This window comes from Crocodylus porosus, unplaced genomic scaffold (assembly GCF_001723895.1).
Source record: "Crocodylus porosus isolate Cpor-Errol unplaced genomic scaffold, CroPor_comp1, whole genome shotgun sequence".
Classification (NCBI taxonomy): domain Eukaryota; kingdom Metazoa; phylum Chordata; order Crocodylia; family Crocodylidae; genus Crocodylus; species Crocodylus porosus.
Window position 1 is genome coordinate 21,194,096 of NW_017728910.1, and position 19,120 is coordinate 21,213,215.

The 19,120-nt window shown below is 40.8% G+C and overlaps 1 protein-coding gene across 3 annotated transcripts in view; it reads left to right on the forward strand.

The window, feature by feature from the left end:
* Positions 1 to 19,120, forward strand: part of ATP11B (ATPase phospholipid transporting 11B (putative)) — a 108,949-nt gene that overhangs the window by 53,057 nt on the left and 36,772 nt on the right. For all 3 annotated transcript variants that reach the window (XM_019532779.1, XM_019532781.1, XM_019532780.1), the window contains exons 12-21: positions 1,115 to 1,312; positions 1,589 to 1,747; positions 2,159 to 2,334; positions 3,427 to 3,495; positions 6,768 to 6,841; positions 6,934 to 7,037; positions 8,958 to 9,139; positions 9,945 to 10,148; positions 10,423 to 10,576; positions 16,742 to 16,844. In XM_019532779.1, the coding sequence (XP_019388324.1) occupies positions 1,115 to 1,312; positions 1,589 to 1,747; positions 2,159 to 2,334; positions 3,427 to 3,495; positions 6,768 to 6,841; positions 6,934 to 7,037; positions 8,958 to 9,139; positions 9,945 to 10,148; positions 10,423 to 10,576; positions 16,742 to 16,844 (1,423 nt within the window). The remainder of the gene's footprint in view (positions 1 to 1,114; positions 1,313 to 1,588; positions 1,748 to 2,158; positions 2,335 to 3,426; positions 3,496 to 6,767; positions 6,842 to 6,933; positions 7,038 to 8,957; positions 9,140 to 9,944; positions 10,149 to 10,422; positions 10,577 to 16,741; positions 16,845 to 19,120) is intronic.

Below are 19,120 nucleotides of genomic sequence, written 5' to 3' on the forward strand. Positions count from 1 at the left end.
CGGGTCCTCTGCCCCGCACTAACACGGGTCAGCCTCTGGGCCCCTCCTGCTCCTCCTCCGGCACGTGTCAGTGGGTCCAGATTCTTGTACTTATAAGCAATAAGGCTTATTTTTTGCTGCTCTTAACGCTGAAAGAAAGTGGAAGAGAATTTATGAAGAAGTCATAAATCAGGAATAATTATTATTATCATCATCATCATCAGGAATGACTTTTACAAACCTTAACTATACTTTTACAACCGTAACATTAATTCAGTTATGATACACCACATGCATAGAGATGTGTGATGTTATATGATGTGAATGTTTTTCATGTTGTAACTGAAAGATAATTTCTGCTTGAATGGTTTAGCTTAAATACTAAACATGTATCAGAAATTCTGTTTTACAGCGTTTAAAAATGTTATCTTAGCATTGTGATCTTGAATAGCATTAAATGAATTGAAATCTGCTTTTTCAGAATTAGTTAGTGGTCATTAATGATTTCCTTTTAATATCTGATACTAGTTAAAACATCTCTAGCTGCTTGTAGTAGTCCATCTTGTGTTTTTCTTAATTTCTGGAGTTCTGTCAGTGTTTTGAAGAAAATAGGATGGGCGTTTACTAAGTCATGTCATCCCATCACATTCATCTTAAAGGCCAAACCTTTCTGTGATGAAAGCAAACATGATGCAATTGTCAGTTGCATTTAGTTTGTTTTTTGTTAACCATTTAAAACTTGTTAAAGAAGTTTGTATTTTTAATGCAAGTTGGTTGTTTCAATTCAGTTTCTAGAAGAGAAATGCTTGTATTGCAAAATAATGGCGGTTTGTGATAACTAACACCTTCCTTGGCAGTCTTGCTAGAAAGGACAAGGATCAGTGGATTTGGGAACTGGAATACCCCTCTCATTACTAAAAGCATTCTCTCTGCATCAGTCTTAAAGCATTATTGGGACAGTGTGGGGAAGCCTGCATTTTTGCTACTTGTGTTTGTATTTCTTCTGTGCATAGGGGACTTCAGTCTCCTCCAGTGTTATCACTCTGTCATCTTTTGTACGTGCTAAAATATACTTGAGTGACTGTATTTCGTTTATTCGCTCTAATCCCTTCCTTCCTTTTTTTCTCTCTCATAGATTCTGAGATTTATTTCAGATTTTCTTGCTTTTCTGGTACTTTACAATTTTATTATACCTATTTCACTGTATGTGACTGTTGAGATGCAGAAATTTCTTGGATCTTTTTTTATTGGCTGGGATCTTGACCTCTATCATGAAGAAACAAACCAGAGAGCACAAGTAAATACTTCAGACCTCAATGAGGAATTGGGACAGGTAAACGGAAAAAAGTCCTTTTCTTGAATTTTTAAATATTATTAATCACTAAGGAGATGGATATTTTTATTTTTCTTGATTCTACCTTGAGCATATTTTCATTCTGATATGATCTGCATATGAGACTTAATGGCAACATGGAGTCTGCATATCAGACTTGATGGCATAAGTCAATTTTTCTAAACATTTACAGAATAAATGTTGTGATGTATGAGGAGACATTTTTATTGTAATTGGGGTACATGATTCCAAATTATTTTTTCTTTGTTTAACTAGGTGGAGTATGTGTTTACAGATAAAACTGGTACGTTAACTGAAAATGAGATGCAGTTTCGAGAATGCTCTATTAATGGCATCAAATACCAAGAGATCAATGGCAAACTAATTCCTGAGGGCCTGACTGAGGATTGTCCGGATGAAAGTAGACAGAGTCTTGTAAGAGTTTGTTTTTCTTGGAACTGGTTACATACTGACCAGCTTTTCAGTTTAAATAAACTTTCCATTAAATGTGTTATCTAAAAGAATTATTTCAGCTGTTCCTTTCCTATGTCCTTGTGACAAGGTATTTAGCAGAACGCTCAGATTTGTTGGAATCTGACAGGCCACTCCACGAACACTTCTGCTGTGGTCTCAAACTTGCAACCTCTGGGCTGCTGTCTACATGACTTACCACCTGTGCCAACCAAGCACTTTCAGCTGTTAATAGGCATTGGGCAGTTGGAGAGCTTGGACTGTGTCACTGACTGCATTGTGCTACTGTAAAGTAGCTCATCTTTATTCTAGGAAGTATGGCTTCTGAATGTTTTGATAATGCTTGTAGTTTTTAGATATCTTTTTTTCTTATAGATGAAAGAGGAAGAACTCTTCTTGAAAGCTGTCTGTCTGTGTCATACGGTGCAGATCAGTGCAGATCAAACGGATGGCATGAGTGATAGTCCTTGGCATGCCAATGGAATAGCATCTCAGTTGGAGTATTATGCTTCCTCACCAGATGAAAAAGCTTTAGTTGAAGCTGCTAGCCGGTAAGTTCAAAGGCCACAATTGTGTCCTAATTTAAACAAGCATAACATGGCCAGAAGCCTCTTAAAAACTGCACAAGGGATTCATGGCCCCACGGCTGATTACTGACTGCCACCTGGTAGCCCACTTGCAAAGCTGCCTTTCAGTAGCTGGAAGTAGTAGCCCAAACAGTAACGTAAATATCTTCTCAAATCAAAGTACTGAATTGATTGATCTCTATGGTAGGAACAAGGGGAAAAAAGGGTTTGTCACAATTAAAGGTCTACACCTGTGTTGGTTATTCCTATGGGATGAAGAGGCATGCCTTATCCCAGGTAATCCCACATCTAGGAACTGGAGGTTAGTTTGTTTCTCAGCACTCTCTGCCTTTTAGGCAGTCACCAGTTTTAAGCGAAAATGGAATGATGAGTCATTTGGATATGATGTACTCTTTTAATAACTAGCAGGCTAAATTTTGTTCTCTTGCTCTCTAATACATCTCAGTGTATAGTTTAGCATTTATTCTAGTAATAGCACACCAGCCTCAGAATTGAAGTTCTGCTTGTTATTGTCATCAACTTTAGTAGTTCTATGAAAAATAAGTTAAACTGCATTAGCAGGAGTTATGAATTCCAAAGCATGATCAACCTGAAAGAAACCATCTGTATCAGTTGTCATGCATGTGATTTGCTAATGTTTAGGAGGGTGCTAACTTAGTAGAAATCGAATGGCAGTTAGGTTTGGTAAATTAAAAACTGTTATGGAGTATATATAAGGTGTCTATTTAGAATGATAAAGCATGTAATGTACCATAAGATGTACTGTAGCTGTGTACCATATGGAAAAAAAATACATTAAATGGTGGATATTTAAAAAATGTTAAAGCTTCTTTTACTCCAAATTTAAACAGTGACCAAATGATATTGTGTTATGCATCACACAGCATTGTATTATTTTTACTATAGAGGAGACCTAATATTTTTAAATCTCTCCAGAAATATAGAACCTGTCTGCTCAAGTTACATAATACTATTGTGGCATTTAAAGAACTGCTTTTTTACAGAACCTTTGTTAACTAAAATGTCAAGCCAATCTTTTTATCTTCCCCCATTTAGAGTTGGAGTTGTATTTACTGGAACCAGTGCAGAAAGTATGGAAATTAAAAGCCTTGGAAAACCAGAAAGGTATTTTTTCTGTGTCCCACTTCACTGCTTTTCACAGGACAGTTTGTTTAGCAGTTAAAATTAGTGTAGTATTCTAAACTTCTTACTGATGTCACCGTAATTAAAAAAAAAAAAAAAAATCCACATGGAGATTGCTGCTTCCCCTGTAGTTCCTAAAGGCAATTTTTTCTGATGCCTTTGAATACAACATTGTTAACCCAGTTTCTTTTCCTCATTAACAAAGGTCAGTTGCATGTAATACTAATAAAAGGGGCTACGTGTTTTATAATTGTCCTTCTTTGTGCCGGATCCACAGAACACGAGTTTTGTCAGAGTTCTCATCTGAAGAGTTTGGGCTCTTTAACTCAGCTGACAATGTTTCTAGTTCTAAAAGTCCTAATGAGCTACATGGCAGCTGTCACACATGCACTTTCTGGTCATGTGTCTCACATTTTTCGGAAAGGAGAAAGAATATGCAAATGATTTGTATCCTCCTCAGTATACCAGATCATTATTTTCTTGGGTTTGTCTAACACATTAATTTCATGGTTTAAGTAATACATTTTCAACCCTGACTGCTTATAATTAGGTTTATAAATTAAAAGTTAGGACTCTCTGTAGAAGAAGTTTGGTTCAAGAAGGTAGCACAGTCTTTCTAATGGCAGGCAGTTTCAGGGTTGCCTTCAGAAAGTAAAACTTATTGTCAGATTTTCAAAAGCTCTGAAATACCATTTTCAGAAGTGGCTCAGACACACAGGGTGGCATTCTATTCCATTCCTGGTCAGCTAAGTGTCCAGACATGGTTGTCTGCATGGATTTTTTTGGTTGCTTCGGTACAAGAAAAGGTCATATATATATATATGTTGGAATTCTGTTTCTGGCCAAGTACCCCTATGCATATGGACAGTTACATATATATGCAGACTGGCATGCACAGTAGCATTTGGAGCATGCAGGGACATCCCTTGTGAATATGAAGCAGCTTTAGAAACTTGAGTCAACCAAAACATGAAAACCTTAGAAGCTTTGGAAAATGGAGTCTACAACTACCAGGCATAGGCTCAGAAATGGAGAAGGGGGAAGACTGAGGCGAGGTACAGACATTGCACTTTTTCTGGTCTAGGTTATCGGAAACAAGTCTATACCTGTAACACAACAGAACTTTGGGGCACAGGCAATCTGCAAAATGGTAGATCCTGGTCTAAGATAGACCTGGGTCCATGTAGTATCAGGCTTACACGATCTAGATTGGATCAGGCTATTGAATGTCAGTGCCAGGTCCATTCATGAATCAAGGTCACTGTCTACCCCTATCCCAGTTGCCTTTGTGCCCCGCCTCAGGCAGTTCAGCTCACTGCTCAACTGGGGCAACCTAGCCAGCCCCAGTGCCATAGCAACGAAGCTTGGCGCCCGGGGCAAAGCCCACAGCAACAGCCTGCCCTCATCCCACGCACAGATCGGGGGGGCACATGCTCCCCCCCATGCTTGCACAGGAGTACATGCAGCAGTGGGAGCCGCCCTTCCCCCATCCCCGCACCCCTAAAACGAGCCACTCGCGGCTCTGTCCCACGCCCCACCCCAGTTTGGCAGCTCCTGTTGGCATCCCTTCACTTCAGTGCCCAGAGTGGTTGCCCCACTTGCCCCCACCCCCAAGCTCTCTATCTGTCAGCCAGCCAGGACAAAGGTTGGGGAGGCTTGAGAACTGTTGAGCTGGAGGTGGTGCCAGCAGCATGCCCCACATTCCCAGCTGGGTCAAAGGAGCCACAGAGTGTCCCTGCCCTGTCCCAAGACCCAGGACCTGGGACCCTGCACTGCAGTGGCTCCAGAAAGGGCTTGTAGGATTTCGTCACCCACACACCCACCCAGCCAGCACCACCTCCCGTGCAGCTGCAGAGGGCAGTTCTAGCTTAGTAATTGGGGGTGTTAGCGGGTCCTTGTGCGGGGCTGTGTTAGCAGGCACCTCTCCCCTGCCTGAGCTGAGCCAGCCCAGCCAGCAGCATTCACTGCTTGAGCAGGAACAGGGGCTGGGAAAAAAATGGTTGCCAGCTGGGCCTGGCACAGGGACCCTCTAAATCCCCCTCTGCCGATTCTCTGTGCTAGAATTGCCCCCTGCCAGATGCTGGGGCATAGCTACTCCTCCTTCCCCAAGGACCGGAGCCCCACCGCTGCACAGGAAGCAACACTGGCTGTGTTAGGGGAGATCCTCCAAGCCCCTTCTGGAGCTGCTGCAGCACAGGGTCCCAGGTTCTGAGGCTTGGGACAGGGCAAGGACACTTCCACCCCCCGACCCCACCAGAAATGTAAGGTACACTGCTGGCACCACCTCTTCCTAGCAGCTCATGAACCTGCTCCCTTCCCCCCATCCTGCCTGGGGTGGTCCCCCCCACCCACCTCAGACAAAGTTTAGGGACCCCCAGGCCACCAAGTGGGGGTGAGAAACCCGCAAAGATTGGACCAGTTTGGCCTCATGCTTTTTGACTGACTGTACTTGGCCTGAGAGCAAACTCCTATCCTTTCCTCCCAGTAGCTAAGGTACTCGCCTTAAAGGCCAGAGAAGCTGCATTATAGGCACCTTGTGGGAAATGGTGGAGAGGAGGGTTAAATCTTCATTTCTTATTCCTAGCAGGGCACTCTAACCCAGCAGTTCCCAAACTGCAGGTTGCAATCCCAAATGGGGTTGCAACATCGGTGGATGGGGTTGCAGGGAAGGGGCTTGTTTATGGTTTGCTGTGGTGTGGCTAGTGCTGTACTGAGAAGTCAGACATACCCAGGTTCAAATCCCTGTGTGTGTGTGTGTGTGTAAAAGCAGGTAAAAAAAGTGTCACTTCAAAGTATGTTTATGGAGTGCCTGTGCTAAAACATGCCAGTTTAAAAAAAAAAAAAAAAGGTAAAACGCATCAATGCAGAATGAACTAAATTACTATAGGAATATTTATTTCAAAGTTAGTGTTTTCAGATTTGCTCCTTGCTTTCATGTGCTCAGGGGGAGCAAAGTTTGACAGTAAGGGGGCAAGGGAAGGAGCTGCAGGGTGGAGATGTTATGGGGGCAGAGGGCAAGGGGGTCACTTGGCCCTTCAGACTTATTTGCAGAGGAAGGGGGACAAACCCAAGGCAAACTTCCAATAATTAGATTCTGCACCTGGAAAATGATAACATTTATGAATTTTCCTTGTACAGAATGTATTTATTGGTGGGGGGAGCTGTTTTATATTCAGGATCATCTTATATGAGTAAATTCAGTAACTTCCTACAGGCATTTGTTATTAAGAAAATATTTATTCATTTTTAATAAGGTATAAATTACTTCATGTTCTGGAGTTTGATCCAAATCGTAGACGAATGAGTGTCATTGTGGAGAGTCCTTCAGGTAAGCACTTGAAATTCATTTAAAGTTGCAGTCAACTGATAACTGTTGCATAGTCTTAATTTTTTAATTCTCGGTTCATTTGTTTGTTGCAGGAGACAAGCTCTTATTCACAAAAGGAGCAGAATCTTCCATCCTTCCTCACAGTAGGAGTGGAGAAATAGATAAAACAAGGTTACACGTGGATGAATTTGCTTTGGTAAGTGCAAACATTCAAGATCTGGATCCTTGTGCAAATTCTCAGAATGTAGTAATAGAGGTCTGTGAAAAAGTGATGTATATGGTGGTATCGAGCCTCTGATTTCTGTGTAAAAGGACACTGGGGGCACTGACAGATGGCGGGGGGAAGCCAGCTCTTTAGCGGAAGAGGAATTGTATCATCGGTAAGGCTTTTTGATACTTTTATCTAATAGCTGATTGAATCAACTATTGAATAAAAGCCCTGCTGAAGCACCCGATCCATACAGACATTGGGTGAGCCAGGTCAAACTAACGCAGTGCATTTTCTGAGCATGCACTGCACTCAGTGTAGGGATGCACTGAGCTGAAAATTAAAGCACAGGGTGGGGGGTTCCATGTCTGTAGGCAGCCTGGGTTTATGCGGCACAGTCTGAGTTCTAATGTGGTTTCTTTTCTTTATTTTTCTTTTCTCAAAAATCTATAAAGCATGTTAAAGGAAATGAAAAGATACTGTATTTACTCTTGTGCCACACAGACCTCTTCCCGCCCCACCGATCCCCCAGATCAGCCCTCTGAAATTGGGTTGTGTTTCTTAAGCAGGGAAGAATAGAAGCTGCGGACACTGATCCGCTTCTCCCCAGATGGTTGCCACTTCTGTGGTCTCAATACACAGAAGGGGCATAGTCCTGTGATAACCCTCTGGAGTCTAGCCTTGGTGTTGTCCTGCCCCACCAGGAAGTTTCTGCTGCCTCAGCCAGACTGCCTTTTGGGGCACCACACTTCCTGGACACACCATTTCCAAGAGGACTTACTTTGTGACAGTTAGCCACGACTCTGGAAAAATCTTTCTTTCAATCTTCTTCCTTCTAAAAACGAAAGGGCATGTGGTATGCGAGAAAATACAGCAGCTTCAAAATTATTCAGATTCAAATTCTTTATTTGCATAATAAGCCATCACTGCTAACCAAGCCTTTCTGGAAACCATTCAGTCCTTTTTTGGCTGCTGTCTTTTAACACACAGAAGGAATGTCCTGGCCACTTCCTTTGTTTCCTTTAAAACTTCAACCTCACAAAGCCTTCAAATGTTTTAATTTGTGCAAAACTATTTTAAAGCCTCAGATTAATTTAAGATACTTACCTTGGGACTATTGGTCAGGAGTGAGAAGAACCTTTACATTGAGAGAAACTCTGAGGCTCTGTGAATAATTCAGATGCTGATTTGCTGATACTCACTTCTGTTCTTATTTAATCAACACCACAATCACCCATCTTTATAGAGGCCTGGATAAGGAGGATTGGGCTGAAGCTAAACTCAGGCAGAAACTGAGGTTATTTTTACTGGGGATAAGAGGCACTTTGAAAGGCCTTCTGCCACACTGAGATCTTCAGTTGAAGTCATATATGCCTAAGGCACATTTTAAAGGTGTCCTTCTCATGCATATGAATAAGATATTCAGGTTGTATTTGTAATTCTGCCTGGTTTTACTACCTTCCATATTCCCAGGAGTGTCAAACTCATTTGAGGTCCTGGGCTGAATCTGGACTGTGGAGCTCTGGAGGTGGGAAAGGGGCCAGGGGCAAAAAGGGGTCCAGTAGCAGTCGCAGCAAGGGACCTGGAGTTGGCAAGAGGTCCAGGGGCAGGGGTCCACCAGTGATGGGAAGAGTCCAGGGGTGATCAATCGCAAACTTGGCTTGCTGCCAATGACCACAGTCAATGGGGCCAGTGGGTCTTGAATTTTGCAGCGGGCCATGCCCCACAACTTCCAGTGGCTTGCTGGCAGCCCAGTTGGCTGAATAAAGCAGCTCCATATGCTAGATCCAGCCCACAAGCTGTGTTTGACACCCGTGTCCTAAAGCAATATATATGCGTAATAAACCTCACAATTTTCTTTTCATGAAAGAAACATGCTGTGCTCTCCTGTTTTTTATCAAATAACAGAAGGGGCTCAGAACTTTATGCGTAGCTTACAGAAGATTCACGACTGAGGAGTATCAGGAAATAGACAAACGCCTTCACAAGGCCAGAACTGCCTTACAGCAACGAGAAGAACAACTAGCAGATGTATTCAGTTTTATAGAGAAAGATCTGGAGTTACTTGGGGCTACAGGAGTAGAGGACAGGTATGTACTGGACCTTTTGTTACTCCAAAAACAAAGCAGGCTCAGGTCTCTTTTTGTGTAACCTATAAAAATTATCCAAAAGTTCATTCAATCTGGATGTGTATTTCTCTGTACATCAATATTTTTTTTTAATACACTAAATGCTTTTTGTGGTGACTACCAGCAAAACTGTTGTGCTTTGTGAAGTGTGTATGTGTGTGTACACACACAATTGTATGCTATAAGGCTTTTTAGATGACTGTTTAGAAGTGTGTCTTGTAAAGGACACAGAACACAATCTGACTGATTTCCCTGCATTTTCAGGGCTTGCAGATACCTCCTGGGGAAAAACTTTGAAGACTAATCACTTTTGAGACTATTCTCTTTACTATGGTGTATTCTTAATCTGCTGGAATAATATGGGGAATCTGTATGCAAACAATGTTAATGTTAACATCTTCCGATTTTCATAGTAATCTCTGACCTTAAATTGCTGACATAGGAGGCAAAATGCGTCTTAAGTGTATTCATAATATTTGAGTTTTAAATAAGATATTGCTACCAAAAGTTTCAGTTATCAAAGTTACATTTAATGCTGATTGTTTGATTAGATTAAGTACATTTTATTGACAGTTTTAGGAATGTTCTTATTTAATCCAAGTAATCCAGTTATGTATAAAATATCCTACTGAACCACAGTAGTGCATCTATTTGTTTACCTTTTAGCATAATTAAAAGGTATTAATGACTGCATTAAATTCAGGCATAATGAAAGCTCTCTATATAGACAGTTGTATGAATTAGTAGATATTTTTCTTACTTTCAGACTCCAGGAAAAAGTCCAAGAAACTATAGAAGCCCTCAGACTGGCTGGTATCAAAGTGTGGGTGCTCACTGGAGATAAACATGAAACGGCTGTGAGTGTGAGTTTATCATGTGGACACTTTCATAGAACCATGAACATCCTTGAACTTGTACAGCACAAATCAGACAGTACATGTGCTGAGCAACTGAGGCAGCTAGCCAGGAGGTAAAGTATCATGTATAGCTCTCTGAATGATGTTACTAGTTCTAGTATTTTATTTGCCAAGTTTGATGCCAGTCGCTTATTTTATTTACACATCGTGCATAAAGCTATTCTGGCATTCATAAGCTAGTTGCTTTTGAAGTTTTGACAGATGTTCTTGCCTTTAATTTATTGTTCAGTTTCTGTTGCAATTCTATAATATTAAACTGCTTAATTTGTAACTGAACTATAATAAGTTTTATAGTCTGTGCAAAAATAACATTTTCTCTCTCAACAGAATAAAAGATGACCACGTAATCCAGCATGGGCTGGTTGTGGATGGGACCAGCCTCTCTCTTGCACTCAGGGAACATGAGAAACTGTTCATGGAAGTTTGTAAAAACTGTTCTGCGGTGCTGTGTTGTCGCATGGCTCCCCTGCAGAAGGCAAAGGTAAGTCATTATACGGTATTAAGTTTTCTTTTAAGCTACAGGGCTGTCTCATTTTGTAAGAGGCTTTATCGCATTGATTATGCTGGTTTCTTGCATTGCAAAATTCCTTATAAAGTTTGACATTCAGAAATTCTGTTTTGAAGAATATGTAGTGAACCCGAAACCAAAGACGACCTGTGTCAAACTCATTTGTGTTCTCCCCTACTGATTGGTAGGCTATCTGGTCATCTAGCAGATGTGAATTTCTGCTGCAAGCATTTTTGTTTTGTTTTAGCTCAGATTACCTCCTAAGTGTCCCTCGGTGGTAAGATGATTATTAGGTCAGCCACATCAGAGAGAGAAACAAGAGGTCAATCAGTGTCTAACATGAATTTCTTAATTCTATATATCACAGACAGCTGCTAATCTAACATAGTATCTGAGAGATTTGTCACCCAGCTGCTTGGTTGTTCCACACAGTATAATGCATATTGCAGTAGGTAGCTTCAAAGCAATAGAACTTAACATGAGCAGTTGCAGCAAAATAATGAGGAATAATTAGGGACACGCTTCCAGGTGTCCCTAGTTAAATTCTGGACCTGGAGCCACTGTTGGTCACTGTTCCCTAGAATACACATAGCAATACACACTGTATTATGTTTTGCTCATTTAGGACAGATCAACAAAAAATAAAGGAAAATGTTTGAGTAACATTGTTCGTAAAAGTAATTATTGTTGGGGGTTTTTTGTTTGTTTGTTGGCAAAGTATTACTAGGATATTGAAATGAGTGGCAGTAGCAGAGTTGTGGGATTTTTTTTTTTAGCATTTTTTTACTTGTATTTTTATTTTAGTATCCCAGCTTTTTGAAGCTACTTGAGAGAGTCAGCTGTCTTTTCTATATTACTCCAGATAGGAAAAGAGGTTGGTCTTGTTGACATAACCAAGTTAAAGAATACCCCTTTTAAGGAACTCATTTTGCATTTCACCCCCATGGCTAAATGGAGGAATCTCTCAGGATTAAATTGGAGATGATGTATGGAGAAGGAACAATATAGTTCCTAACTCAAGATTGACTTGGGGGAGAAATGGGCTTTATTTCTGAACATCAGAATGAGGTCTGTAAGGGCCATGCACTTTAAGGTTCTCTTGTTTCTTGCAACTGCTTTACATCTAGTCTCATTTTTAGGCCTCTTTTCAATTTTGTTCATTTCAGTCAAATCAAAAACACTTAATGCTGAAAATATTTTCAGCCTTTTCTGGAGATAGCAAAAATCTTGTAAAACATCTTGTTTTTCAACAGCGTTTATGATGGCTATTAAAGAGGCTGTCATCTCGACTTTAAACAACTGTTTTGTTTTGCCTTGCTCTCATGATGATATTGCTAGTTCTAGCCTCATTCTTGAAATTACTTTTGGGGGACAGCAGGGAATTGCCTGTCGAAGATGAGAAATGATCATAAAAAAATAAAGCACCACAATATGCCACCAGTTCACATACGTTCTCTGAGAAGATAGTTAAACAGACAGCCAATGCAAATTCTGCTGTTCCCATTCCAGAAGGCTGATCTGTAAAAAGCCCATAACCTTCCTCCTTAAAACTGAAGACATGCAATCCATCTGGTCAAACTGTGTGTGTACTTTTGTCCATCTTCATTCTTCTTTTTTTCTGTGATTAGTACCAAACTACATCTGTATTGCTACTGTTTTCTTTTATAGGGAATTTTTAACCTACCAGTGTATTCCATTTTTTGCTGGCATAGTTATAGTCTAGCTGTTCTAACCTATTTCTGAAATTAGTATAAATGGAAGTGACCTGTTATGAGGGCATAAAGAGGAAGTTTGAAAACTCCTGATATTCCCTGCATATAAACATAGGAATTTAATTAAGTGTGCGAATAACTTGCGTAGTAGAAAGGAAAGGGAATCATGGTACCCTGTTTAATAGTGCCAATCCTGTGTTCTGCTATTACAAGAGCATTGCTTTATTTTAAATGTGGCTTACAGGAATAAGTGACCAAACTGCAAAGAAAGGCTTAACTTTAATTTCTTCTGAATGAGACATTATTAATGTTCTCTTACTTTTCTTCTGAGATAAAAGGGCGAGGCTTGGATTGGGAAGAATTTTTTTCAGTGCTTTACAAGAGTGTATTAAATGTCCCGTGTTCTATTTTCAAATTCCTCTACTGGAAAGGCGGGGAGGACCTTTTATCAGGATATATGACCTTTGACAAAGAGTGGAGATATTAATTAACATGTATATAGTGTATCTTCAGGTACTGCCTGTGCTTGCTTCTCCAGCGATTTTTGTGCAGCACACCACAGACTACCTAATCACAGTCACTTTTCATTTATCCATTCTTTGTTGTTGTTTTTTTTTTTAATTGCGCTTAGATAGGGTTACCATGTATCTGGGTTTTCTTGGAGGTGTCCTCTTTCTGGGTCCTCTGATCTCCGCCCAAGTGGTTTGTTTGTTTGTTTTTTATTTGAACAAATGTCTGGGATTTTTCTCTGCTCCACGGGTAGGAGCAGGGGGAGGGTGATTCGAGGCAGGGGACATCATGTGCATGTGCACGTGGACACGCATGTGGCTGGCATGCAGGCAGGGTGGAGGGGGCGGCCTTGGCAGCTAGATACAGGTATGTCTGTGCAGGGTGGAGGGCCAGGGCTTGGGGAGAGAGAGAGAGAGAGAGAGAGAGAGAGAGAGAGAGAGTGTGTGTGTGTGTGTGTGTACACACCCACCTGCTGGTGCTGGGGAAAGCAGTCTGGGTGCCGGGGCTGCAGCAGGATGAGGGGGGAGGCACCTGCCTCTCCAGTGGGGGAAGGGAGTGGGGGAAGCCCTTTTGAAGGCAGTGGGGGGCTCCATGGCCAGGCCAGTGGCACTGGGGCTGGTGTCCATGCTCTTGGGCAGGAGTGGGGCAACTGGGAGACGCTGCCGGGGCGGGGGCATACCCAAGGCCCTCTGGCATGGTGCAGGAGCCTTCTTCCAGCCTGCACCAGGGCCAGACTCGCTCTGCCACCACCCTCATGGGTCAGAGCTGCTGCACTGGGGCCCCCTCCAGCAGGGAGCAGGGGGCTGTGGGTCAGGAGTGAGGGGCACTGGCAGAGCTGGGAGGGCTATGGCTTGGGAGTGAAGGGCACCAGGGGGCTGCAGGTCAGGAGCAAGTGGCACTGGCAGCACCTAGGCACTGCAAGTCAGGAGTTGGGGGCACCAGCATGGCCTGGGGGAGGAGGTGGGGGGGGGAGCAGAGGACTGTGGGTTGGGAGTGAGTTACCCTCCCCCCCAGCAGGTGTCATCTTTTTTGGAACTGGAAATATGGTAACCCTAACTTAGATATAATTGCAGGGATCTTGTAGTATATTGCTTGACTGCATACCTCTTCGGATTTATCAGAAGCATAAAGAAAACACAAAATAATTTCTGTGACGGTTTTATATAGATTTGTATTTTTAGGGAGCATTCTTTTTAGCTTGTATTAATATGAGAATAAATTCACAGCTGAGTCTAATTGTTAGCCTCAAGGTGGACTACAGCCAACAGCATCTATGCTTCAAGTACTCATGCAGCATCAATGACTTGTTTTCTCTTGCAAGTAGAGTTCTGTATCATATGAGCACTCTCTTTCCTTGGTTGTCTATGGACCCCTTTATAGACAAGCAGGGAGACATGGGATGGAGTACTTCTCACACTGTCATCCAGTGCTAGTCTCAGGAAACTAGAATGGTTTTTACAAGGTTTTCACTCCAAGCACCTGGATCTGAGGAAGTTTATTATATACTTTGAAAGAGCTCCGGTTACAGGGAAGTAACTCTTTTCTTTTTAAAGCTCTTAAGGAAATCTACACTAGCATAATGTATCTTATGCATTAATTGCTATGTGATCTGTTTTGCTTTACCTTTTAATAAATTGCTGGGTATCCCACAGGTCTGCACAAACGATTGATTCTGTTCAGACTATAAAGAAAAATACGGAAGGAATAATACTGGGATCTTGTTACCCTTGTCTAGTCCAAAAATGCATATACCTTCAATTTTATTGTCTGGAGTAAAATTTCTCGTGCTTGGTAAAATTTCTCAGACTTACAGGCATCTTGGCCTGAAAATGAATGTCTAATTAAATGCTTTTGGTAACTGATTGAATAGGTAGTAATCACAACACACTTGTTAGTCCTCAGAGATCACGTTTATCTAACACAAATAACTTTTCTAATGTGAGGTTTCTATTCAAAATTCTTCCTGTCTGCATGCAGCAGAAAATTGTTAATGCTACCTATGCATTTTTTATTACATTAGCAACTCCATGTTTTACTGTACATCAGTAATCTGGGGAGACATTGTGCAAATGTGCACTTCTTTTAGCTGGAGTTATCAGGACTGATTTGCTAGGGTATTTCACAGAAATTCTAGTCTTGCCTCTTAGACTTAATGGACAGTGTATAATTTTACTAGCACCTTTATGGATCCTTAGCTTTGGAATTAGTGAAATAAGGTTGTGCCTCTCTTTCTTCCCTCCCCCCCCCACCCTTTCTCTCTCTCTCTCACTCTCCAGTGGGCCAGAACAGTGCTGTAGTTCAGCATGTCTTACTTCTTTCATCTCCTGCTTCATCCAATGCAATCCAGTTATTTGAAGGTGAATTTGGGGCAGCAGGGAGCAACATTTTAATCCTGCACTGCATTCTCCCATGGGGCTGTTTACTTAACATGACCACGCTCAAGTCACTCCTCTTCCTACATTCTTCCCCTTTTTCATGGGGGTGAGACAGGCCAGGCAAAGCAAACTCCAAGTCAAGGTGTTTCATCAGCAAAAAAATCTTTTTCAAGAGTCGTTTTTCTGTTCAGAGCCAGTTAACGTGGAAAGAGTGATCTTGCCAATCCTTTTCCGTCAAGCTTTCTATTTCTAAGTACTTTGGGGCCGTTTTCTTAGTATGCGGTTTAATCTGCAAATTAACTTTATACCAATGCAAAATGTCAAATAGAAATATGCCGTACAGGCCATGTATTATTTCCATCATTTTGCTCACTGCTGCTCCAAAACACCTAGGGAGGTATTTTCCCCGGCTTCTTTCATTTCCTGTTTTAATTCAAGAATTTTTCAGAAATCTGCAGGAGTTTTAAATGTGTATATCCGTGGGTTACTTCTCGCCCTTCTTGATGCCACATTTTACCAGTTTTCTGTGAGTACATCTCTTGAGCTTTACCATCTCCAGTCACTCTTGTCTTGCGTTTTGTTGTGTTTTGTTTTGTAGGGGGGGAATTATATTGTAATGGACCATTTTTAGCATCATGCTGGGGCAAGAGTGGTGTCAAAGAATATTTGCAGAGAAGCTGAATTTCAGGAAATTAGCTTTGTGTTACATTTACCCATGTCTACCAAATGAGATTTTTTTCTTGATATACTTTATTCCACATAATCCTGAAATCTCATCTTGAAGGTTACAACCTATAAGTTATTTTCTTAGTGAATTTTCAGCTCCCTTTTTTTTTCACTAGATATAGGGAGTGTATATTCATCCTAATCTGTTCATGTGCATTTTGTGTGATAAAATATATATATATATATATATTTTTTGATAGCAGCTTTTTTGGTTTTGGGGGCGGGTTTAATTCGAGTTTTTTAGTAGGCAGCCTGTGAAAGCATGGAAAACTTTTCTGGGCTTTATTTTTTTTTCTTGTTGGAAAAAATACTTTTCTTAAGAGTATTTTGGGTGACTGATATCATACACAGTTTTGTTTTGTCTGAAGTATCTTTCCATGAATAATGTTTTTTGCCTGTCCTACACAATACATATTCTGATAAAGTAATGAGATTGTTTTCATAGTCTCCAAAAAACCTTTTGCAGAAAGCAAGCTGAGGGTAACTTTCTCTGAACGTGCTGTTTGGTTATTTCTAGTGGAAGTAAAAGAGCTGTTGTATTTTTGGGCACATGGTCTGTGTAATTGCTACCAGGTATTTGTGATGTTAATCAAACAGTTGTGGCCAAAAGCAAGAGGCCTTTTCAACAGTGCTATATATTTGCTCTACTTAACATGACATACTAGAGATACTGTTGCTCAGAAATGCTGGTACATGGGGTTCATGAGTGATTTAATTTGCGTATACGTAAAGAACAAATCTATTCAGGAATTAGTGACAGCACTTCCTAGCCTGAATACATAAATTAAGAAGATTCCTCCCTTTTTTTTTTCCAGGTGGTACGACTGTTAAAGACATCGCCAGAGAAACCTATAACATTAGCCATTGGTGATGGTGCTAATGATGTAAGCATGATACAAGAAGCACATGTTGGCATCGGTAACTGACCTTTTTTAGAATTCAATTCATGTAAATCGTATCTTTCTAAGTTGGTGTTCTCAATGAAGCTTTATATGTTTGCAAAGGTAGTCCCAACTCGTGGTTTTCAAACTGCTGAATTTCAAATATTTTTACTTCTGCAAATAATAATACAGCAGTCTTTCCGTAGTCTCAGAAGTCCAGTGGGGTTTAAAATGGGTGAATGCTTGGCCTTCTGAAACAGCAGTTTACGTATCAAAAGCTTGGGCCTGTTATACAGTAGATCAGAATCAGAGTTCTTTATTATCTCCCGCAATAGCTGAATACATGATAGGCTGTGTGTATTGAATATGCCCTGCTGCTTTTTCTTGATTTAATTTTATTGGTGATTGATGTTCTCTCATTAGATCTGTCATATATGGTACACTGAACTTTATTTTATTGTACATTTAGTTATACTTATGTAAAAGAATCACAGAAGGCTGGAAAGGACCTCTAGAGATTTTCTAGTCCAGCTCCTTACACTAAGGCAGGACTGAGTCTACTCAGATCATCTCGAACAGAGATTTGTCTAACCTACTCTTAGAAATGTCTAGTGAAGGAGGTTCAACACCACCAATAGTAAGCCCAGTCTAGTGTTTCATCACTAACAGCTAGAAATCTTAAACTAATATTCACACTAAATCTTCTTTTCTGCATAGTTTCATAGTAGTTTGGAGTCAGAAGGGACCTGAACAGATCGTTTAGTCTGACCCCCCCCACCACTGGCAGAAGCACACACTGGGATCACGTGACCCCAGACCAGTGTTCATCCAACCTCTTTTTGAATTTACACAAGGTAGGAGCGAAGACCACTTCCCTAGGAAGTTGGTTCCAGATCCTAGCCACCGTAACAGTGATGTAGTGCCTCCTAATCTCTAATCTGAACCCGAACTTGCAAATTAAGTTTATTTCTTCTTGTCTTTCCCCTCATAGCCATGGAGAAGAATTACTCGCTGTCATCTCTTTAGGAACCTTTTGCATACTGGAAGATGGTTATTTTTCCACCCTTTTCTCTTCTGGTGTAAACAAACCCAGTCCTCTCATCCGTTGTTCAGGGCTCATGTTTTCAGGATTGCATGTCCTTCTCCAGTTTTCTGAGACCACCTCTGTCATCTAAGCTCTAGGAGAAAATTGCTAATGGTTCAGAGGCTATTTCAGATAAATTCTCCCTAGGTCTTGAGAAGCTATCAGGCCCTGCCAACTTGTTCATGTATATTTTAGCTAATAATTCTTTAATTTGTTTTTTTGCAGGCTTTCTGTGTTTATCCCCTTACCACAATTTTTTTTAAAGAGTGAAGCAATGGATGCATTGAAGTCAGCCTTCACTGCATCATCCATTATTTGCTCTTTCTTCCTATTCAGAAGTGGGTCTGTCGTTCACTTTGTTCCCCCCTTATTTCTGAAATATTAATAAAAATATTTCTCAATGTTTATAGGCAGACGAGGTTCTTTGGATAAATCTGATATATTTTAGTAGACACACTAAAATAGTTAGAAAAATTCTTCTTTGCAAGCTTTTGGGTAGAAACACCCTTCTTCAGGCTGAGGAAGCACCTGCAGTTGTTCTGCGCTCTCTATTGAAACTCAGTGTCTCAATGTTTATGGCCCCTGCTAATTGAAAGTCATTTTTCACCTTAATATTTCTGATTTTTATCTCTACATGCTTGAACTACTTTATATTTATCCTTGGTTATGTGCCCTTGCTTCTACTTTTGTGCATTATTCCTTTTGATTTTTCAAATCATTGAAGAGCTGATACAGCTATAAAGGTCTTTTGCCATGCTTTCCATCTTCTTTGCACCAAGAAAGTTTGCTGTTGTACATTTTAATATAGTCTCCCTGGGTAACTGCCAGCTCTCCTGCACTCCTTTCTCCATCAGGTTATCTTCCCAAGGGACCTTTCCCACAAGTTCTCTCGAGTTTTCTGAAGTCTGCTCTTCTGAAGTCTGTTATCCCTACTCTGGTGCTCTCTCACCTTCCTTTCTTTAGAATAGTGAGCTCTGTCAATTCATGATCTTTCATGATTCTTCTTGTGTGCCTTTTTTTATGAATCACATTGTTGAAAGAAGTCTTTGCCCAATACCTACTGCAGAGTCTAAAAATGTAAAATGGCTTTTAGTTTTATGTTGCAAAAATAGAATAACGCTTTACGAAAAAGAAGACTTCAGTCCATTTTTTCACTCATCTATTTCTGCAATATATAAATAGCCAAAGGTATTAAGGTTTAGACTTGCCTGCAACTAAATGCTGTTTTA